We start from the raw sequence: 8,196 nt of genomic DNA on the forward strand, positions 1-8,196 counted from the left end.
ATTACCTTATAATTGTCGGAGGATGAGACCTATAGGTCGGTGGTGGGCTTAGGCCATTCCTCCGATCAAGAAGTAATAAACGCAGCCTGTACTCTTGCATACTGGCCTGATAAGAAGGCGGTGGGGCACGATACTGGAACTCTGGGTACATCATTGCTACAAAGGAATATTTCCATTAAATGTTTTGTTTTCAATTTGAGTAAGGTTATAGAAATAATTATTAAGTTATGAAAAGTAAAAAGACTTAAATAAAATAAAAAATGAGAACGGATTAAACCACATTTTTGTGAAAACATATTTGAAGTGCCAAAAAGATGTATGTCATGCCACCTGTTGGCTGTATAAAGGATTTTATAACTAAAATTTCATTATAGCTATTTTCAGATATAAATTTACTAATTTAATTTAATAAATTTCGTGCTTCTCTGCCCATAATCCAGTTCTACAAACAAAAATATTTCCAATCAACAGTATACAATTAATATAGTTAAAATCAACAAAGTTTATATTGCACCTTAATAAAGAAATAATAAAACTTATGGAAGTTAGTTGTAGCAGTGCTACCAATTATTTATATTTAAAGAATTTTATTACTTCCGAAACCATTCAGGAAATATAACCATCCTAAAATATAGGATAAATGTCCATTCCATTCTCAAGTTGGTAGTACCTATATTGGATCAAGTGTCTCTTGTTTTCAATGTCTCATGTGTAAATTATAGAAAACACAATACAGATATATATAACTAGTATATAAGGATTTATTTGAATACAAATAAAATCAATAAACAAGAAGGTAAAAAAAAAAAAAAATAACAGTTCTATAATATCCTTAAATATTAAATATTTCCTCCAATAAGCTTCTGATGTTCAAATCCTTTATCTTCAATCACTTCCTGTTCATCCAGTTTCCAAAAAATAGTAAATATTTTTGAATGAAATTTTGAAATAGGTAGATCAATGATATTATTTCATATTTCCTTTGTATTTTTGAAACATTTAACACAAAATACTGTTGGATGTTTAAAATATTCATTTAAAATTTATAAATATGGATATAAATATTAATTGTACTTTTTTAGTTCTGTTTCACCTCTATCACAAGTTTTATTGGTGTTCAAGAATGGTTTAGACTGTTATAGTAGCATCGGATCTTCCATGATACGAACATATTTGGCCTTCACTACCAATCTGTATTTCTCTCAATCTTTCCGAAAATCTGAATTTCTCTTAAATTGTGGCCATTTTAGTAGCAAGTTTTTTACTGATAGTGAAATATTATGATGCTTTTCATATCTCACCTCTTTTGTAAATTAACATTATTTAATTTGTTTTTGTTAACTTTATTATTATTATAAGTTACCAAATGATGAATTATAATTTTATCATTTTTATTAGTTGATTTTTATTTTTTTTTTTTACTTATAGGCACTATAGCCCAATATTGAGTTGTTTTAAAATTATTTTGATGGGACTTCTCTTAGAATAAATGCAGAATATTATTATTAAAAATAAAATTTTTACAAATTTAGGATAAATTAAGCAGAAATAGACCTGCTATAAAATGTTCTAAAAAATATTCTATTTACCTGCATAAGGGTGATGTGGCCTGCCGTATGCCGGAGGTAACCTGGGCAAGAACCGGGAAGAGGTGTGAACAGCCACAGGTTGATTCGAAAGACCAAGAATGGCATGACACGTTGGAGAATCCTGAGACATTAATCGCCATGCCACACCACTTACTGTTACCAGCACCACTCCAACACCTTCGCAGTTAATGGAATAATTAACATCAAATATTTTACAATGGAATAAACTTAATTTGAATCTTAGTACTCTGTAAATTTTAAAATACCATAGAACATGGCATACCTATCATGAGCAATGCAACAGTGAGATGATGAGGTGCAGTTGCTCTGGTAGCTCCAAGGACAGTACCAACTAATGCACAGCAGACTCCAACCGTCAGAAGCAGGAGCATCAGCCATCGCAGCGACACAGCGGCGGGGCTGAGCAGTCCGCAGCAAGACTTAGGTCTGCTGTATTCTGCATCTCTGTTAACATAAAATCAGTTTATCATTTATTGCTATTATAATAAAATTTAAATATTTTTCCCTCTTATAAATAATAAAAAAATCAAGCTAGAAGTGCCAGGGTAAGTTATAGGCTTAATAGAAGTAACCACCTGGTCTGGTTTTGTTACTTTTAAGCATCTTAGAAAATATGCTTCAGTAATAAAGAACCAGAGGTAAGAAATATGGAAGTTACTCAAAAGGAGCCTTAAATGTGAAGACAAGGAGATGGACAGAAGATAAAATTGAAAGAAATTCATGATGGTATCTTTTCACAACCATTTATAATTTTCAGTTACCAAGAGATGGATTGACAAATTGAACAAAAAATTGGCAACTTCCTAATGGGTATAATTTTAGCATTTCTCATTCATAAACTGGACTAATTGGCTTTAAAATGATATGAATTTTTATTTTGAATAGCAATAATTTTAAAACATAAATTAAAAGTGTTCATTTTGTGTTACACTTGCTTCCAGAGTCTGCGGGTAATCTCAGCCGATTATACCCAAATAAAGAATTACAAACTTTCATGGAAGCATAGTCAAAATTGAACTGCCATGAAATATAACTTAGAAATTAAATTGATTAAACTCGACAGGTCAATGTATTATCAAGTGATTTTTAATATCAGGTAGGCTTATCCTCTAATAGTATAATAGGGCTTAGGGCCAAATTTTCAAAATTTATTCCCCTAAAGAACCTTCAATTTTGTTTATTAGAAATAATTAACTATTTTGCATTGTTAACGGTAATGTATTAATATGAATTATGAAAGAATTTGGTTTAGAGATTGGAAAATCGGAGACATGCCGGTCTCTCCCGACCGCAAATATGAATTAGGTACACATTATTAATTAGAGTTGGGATTGGCAACTTAGTATAAGAAGAAATAAACCTATATATAAATAAAATTTAAGAAGAGAGAAAAATTCAATAGCAGAATAAGCATTCTCGAGAACTACTAAGCTCATAAATTTCAACTACTTTAAAAAATGTTATAATTTATTTTTTCTTGTCATAAGTAGCTTTAAAGATATAGAGCACTGACAAGTGTAGATTATGCACGTGGGATCACAGATTTCAATGAAACTTCTTTTGGTAATACTAGGTCGAAAAATATAAGACTAATTTCAGAGGGTTTTATAGGAAGGGTTATACGAATTTTAGGTCTCCTTTTAGGAAGGTAAGGGAAAGTTGAGTTACGGGCGCACGGTACCAGCTTTGGTTTTTAATGTTTTGATTTGCTCTCAAGCTCCTTCGCTGGCAGACCGACCACCCAGATAGGCAAGATAGAGAAGACAGCCTCCATAGAGACCCTTACACAAATAGACGAGGTACCGTTCCCAGGGACCAGGAACCAAAGAGGGAGGGAGTAGGGTCAAAAAAATTCTTCAATGGCCCGCTCCGTCAGTTATCTCTTCTCCTTATTCATCAGGTCACGGCTTCCGCCCTATCTCCTCTCTCTATCTCTTCCTATCTCTCTCCATGTCAGTAGCGGACTATCAAGGCGTCTCCACACATCTCAAGACATCGAGGAAGTAGTCAGACTCAGATTCTTATTATTTATTAGCAAACAATATATTTTGTGTTGTGAATTCGGCCATTACTTATAACCTGACACCATAACATGCTAACGGAAAAAAAAATTACTATATTATTATAAAACGCCATTAGTAAAAAACCTAGTGCGCATCTAATAGACGAAACAAAAGGGATTAGTGACGGCGGCGCATGCGTAAGATGTAGTAGGCAGAGAGATAAGTCACATATTTTAATTAATCTTACAAAATGAGACATGGACGTTATGTTTCAAGAAGTAGATGGAAGATTTTTAAATTGGGATGGCTCTCTCTCTCCGCCTCATATTATTTGTAATATTATTTTTTATCTTTTTAAATTTAAATTTAGGTTAGTCTGTAAGTTATTATTAAATATACATCTGAACAATTTAGGTTCAGTTAGTTTAGGGGTCCTTGTTTAAATAATCTTTTTGTTTAGATGGTTGATTAGATAGAAAGAGACAAAGTTATAAAGCAATTACAGAATAATGTTACCTCTAACTATGCATATGTTCTGTTATGTTTTTAAGAAAGATTGTGTTTTATAATCTATGTATATATGATTTTGTTACTTCATTAAGTCGAGTCCTATTTAATTATCGAGTCCTACTATCACACAACTTGCACTGACCATATTACTTAGAGATTAAATTAATCCTCGCTTGTTTCAAAACATCTATATCTTTATTATTGAGTGTTACAATACCACTCTATGTAAAATGTAACAATTACCATAACAACTATAGAAGTAATCAACTTTTCCTCAATGTAATAAGCCGATATTATTATGAGGTCTATCGCTAAAATAAAATCTGACATAGTAATATTACACTGAATACTCTCTTGCCTAACATTCATCATCCTTAATGTGTTCCTTCTGCTCCTACACTTCCTTTCGGGCGAGGTATTAACCCTAATACACGCCTAAATTTATTTATTTATCCAGAGAAGTATAAAAAATGTGGTCCGACCAGATGGCAACATGTGGTGCCAAAATAAGATAAAAAAAAAAATAATAAGAACCTAAAATGAAATATTTATGACATTTTTAATTATTGGGATCTGGTGATGGCTTGTAAATCTTATAGTTTTAGCTTATTATACGTTGTTACGTATAATAAGATAAAACTACAAGATTTTGAAAATTTTTATAGAGCTAAAACTGATTAAGGGTAATTAACTATAAAATATAAAATAATATATAAATATGTAGTGGGCAATGGATGTGTTTTGATTATAGTTTTAAAATATGAAAATATTTTCATTAGGAACCCACACAAAAAGTGACGACAAAATAATCATTTAAGGATACTGATAAAAAAAATGTAAATAAAAAACCAAGATAAAACAATAATGAAAAAAGGTATAAAAATTGATCTATTGTAAAAAAAATGTAATTGTTAAGAAGATAAATTCAACTATCGCGTCTGTCTGAAGGAACCCTGAGAGAATGATGGATAGTTTGTTATGTAGCATAGTATACCTGGTGCGCCTACCAGAATCAAAAGAAAAAAATGTTAATTTTAATTGGACCACTATTCACATTATTATATACATTCCAATGTTTTATGAAACGGCCCTCAGGTTAGATCACTGTTGTTAATGTAAATGGATAGAGGTAGCTGTTACGGTTTGGAACCTAAACCAATAGACCCACAAGGTGAGGCTTATCCATATTGAACTGTCCATTGTGAAGGCACCTCCTCATAGTACAAGAGCCCAAGAGGAGAAAAAAAGGAGTTATCTCACCCCAATTTTTGATTACTTTAATGAAAACTATGTATAATTAATAGTCAAAATTGATGAGTCTGCCAAATATAGGCAAGGGAATAAAAAATGGCGGCTGTTTAAAAGCGATAAAAAAAACGAATTTTTCATTCGGAGCTCTATATCTTTAAAAGTAGGAGCAACACAAGAAAACCCAAGAGAACGCCATTTAAAGATGAGCAAATTTGCTAAAATATGAGCCCTAAAAGAGTTATTTACGTTAAATAGTTCTCCAGATATACTTTTTTAAAAAGCAACATTTCATAAAAATTATGGGACGAAATTCATAAAAAAGTATGGGACGTACTGAAGGATCAGTAGTGATGTAATGAGCTATAAAGTAGTTCATGATGTTTATCTTCGTTGGAGTAATAGTTTTCATCAAATTTGTTAATATAAATTGATTTATAGTTGTTCGGACAAATTTTTATTTGCCAAATTTATATTCATATGTGAATTTCATAAAAACTACTATCCCTACGAAGATAAGTGTTATAAACTACTTTATAGTAAGTTAAATTTCCTTTATTTTGAGTGTTGGCTGGCATATGTGCGTCTTATGGATTTAGAGATATGTTTTTACAAAAATCCAAAATTTTATATGTACAACTAGAAATTAACATTTTGTGAGTTTATTTTGTCAAATATCATAAAAACTACTAGTCCTACAAAGATAAACATTATTAACTATTTTATAGTAAATTTAACTAGCTTTAATTTGAGCGCTGACAGACATCTGTACGTCCAATGGTTTCTAAAATGAAGTTTTTCATAAATCAAATTATTCTCCGAACAATAAAAATCAATTTATTTTAGCAAATATCATGGAAACTACTATTCATATGAAGGTAAAGGTCATAAACTTCTGTATAGTCCATTATACTAGATTTAATTTGAGTTCTAATAGACATCTGTACGTCACATAGTTCCTGAGATATAGATTTCTCAAAATAAATTAACTAACTACTTATCTTGCAGTAGATTTTTAAGAAAAAGCTATATCTTGAGAACTATTGGACGTAAATAGCTTTTTTAGGGCTAATATTTCAGCAAATTTACTCTTTTTTAAATAATGTTCTCTTAAATTTTCTAGTGTTGTTGGTACATTTTAAGATATAGAGCTCCGAATGAAAAATAATGTTTTTTTTTTAAGGTTTTGAAACAGCCGCCATTTTTTAATCCCCCTGCCTGTACTTGGCAGACTCATGAATTTTGACTAGTAATTATACCTTGTTTTCATTAAAGTAATCAAAAATTGGAGTGAGAAAACTGCCTTTTTTCTTCCCGGCTCTTGTTTGGAGGATGAGGATTTTTGGCACAAATCAAAGAAGGCTGCTGCTCCCACATTGTTATAGAACTGCCAACTGATAAATGTTTATTCTATCAATATTTAATTGATTAAAGAATTTCTATTGAGGTCTAGTATTCACTTTATCTAACTTCTAGGGTGACGTTTCGTTGATGAAATTTAGGAATAGAGATGGATTAATATATATTGATTATCATTGAAATAAGTGTCAAGCACATCTTATCTTGGACCCCGCCCAGATGAAGCAATGCAAAGTTGGGCGAAACGTTGGGTACTACCATTTTTATACTGTTCTTGTACATTTCTTGACCGCCACCCGAACCATCTTCATAAGAAAATACAATATTTGTGATGAAATCTGAAAAAAAATTGAAATGGGGTCAAATAGGTATTAATCCGCACAATCCTTGAAAATGTCATCAAAATCGGAAGAAAGTTTTGATCGATAATGCCCGAAGATAAATTTGATTACAGACAGGCTGGGAACTAATTTTTCTCCTTACAGTCTAAAATGTAAACAATATGAGTAAAAATGATTGGAGAAGTTTGTCGGGGGGTGCGGTCAGCAAAGAACAACATAAATAAACAAAACCATATTTATTTATTTTATGCCGACGTTTCGATCTGAGTTTCAGGTCTTCATCAGGGGTTGTGGCGTAGAAGGTATGCTTTAGTAACCAATTACTAGCCTACCTTCTATGAGTAAAAAAGTTTGATTCTGAGAATTTTAATTTTTTTGTATTATCCATAAGAATACAACTTAGTAATGAGGAGGAACAAATTATAAATAATAATAGAATCTTTGTGTGATGAAAAATCTGATGCAATTTTCAAATTATACAACAAAATGGAGTGGCGTTTCAACAGTTTCTAAGCTGAAGAAAAAATGTGGTACAATTGAGTTTTGCGATATAGAACCGATTACATATAAACAAGTATGTGGAGAGGAGAAACAAATCAAACGTCACCCATACTGACACAGATTTGATAAGTTGTAATTAATTCGCAGAATAGTTAAGACCTCCAATGCCTTTCTTTATCTTGATTAATGATCTGTTATTGAAAGTTCTTCTCAAGTTTTTGTTGAGAACGTAATTATTTATATGAATTAGAGAACTAATAAATTGGAAATGATACCAACAGAAGAGATAAAAAGAAATCTAAAAACTTTTGACCGATTACTATTCTTAATGTTTAGTAATTATAAAGAACGAATTAACACAAGCAAACAATTAACAATTTACTGTCTAATGAAGCTATTTAAATATAATATATGCTCATTTTACATACATTGCATTACCTAATTGATAATATATAGCTGGAGGTCCAGCTGAAGAAGCTGAAGAGGTAGAGCCGGCAACAGCGCGGCAGCCCCCAATTCCTGGACCTCCGTTAGATCTCACCATCAGCCGCGGCAGGGGACTTCAACGCTGGGGCAGGAAGGCAACCGATGAGTGAATCCCAAAAAACAGGGGCGTAAGTTACA

At 31.6% G+C, this 8,196-nt stretch overlaps 1 protein-coding gene across 1 annotated transcript in view; it reads right to left on the reverse strand.

Moving 5' to 3' along the window:
• LOC106678033 (uncharacterized) overlaps positions 1-8,196 on the reverse strand; it is a gene marked incomplete in the record, with an annotated part of 375,705 nt that overhangs the window by 6,392 nt on the left and 361,117 nt on the right. Inside the window, 3 exon segments of the mRNA XM_067048596.1 lie at positions 6-156; positions 1,590-1,766; positions 1,873-2,054. Of these exon segments, the coding sequence (XP_066904697.1) occupies positions 6-156; positions 1,590-1,766; positions 1,873-2,054 (510 nt within the window).

Source organism: Halyomorpha halys, unplaced genomic scaffold (genome assembly GCF_000696795.3).
Source record: "Halyomorpha halys isolate HHAL.00 unplaced genomic scaffold, Hhal_1.1 Scaffold9.1, whole genome shotgun sequence".
Taxonomy (NCBI): domain Eukaryota; kingdom Metazoa; phylum Arthropoda; class Insecta; order Hemiptera; family Pentatomidae; genus Halyomorpha; species Halyomorpha halys.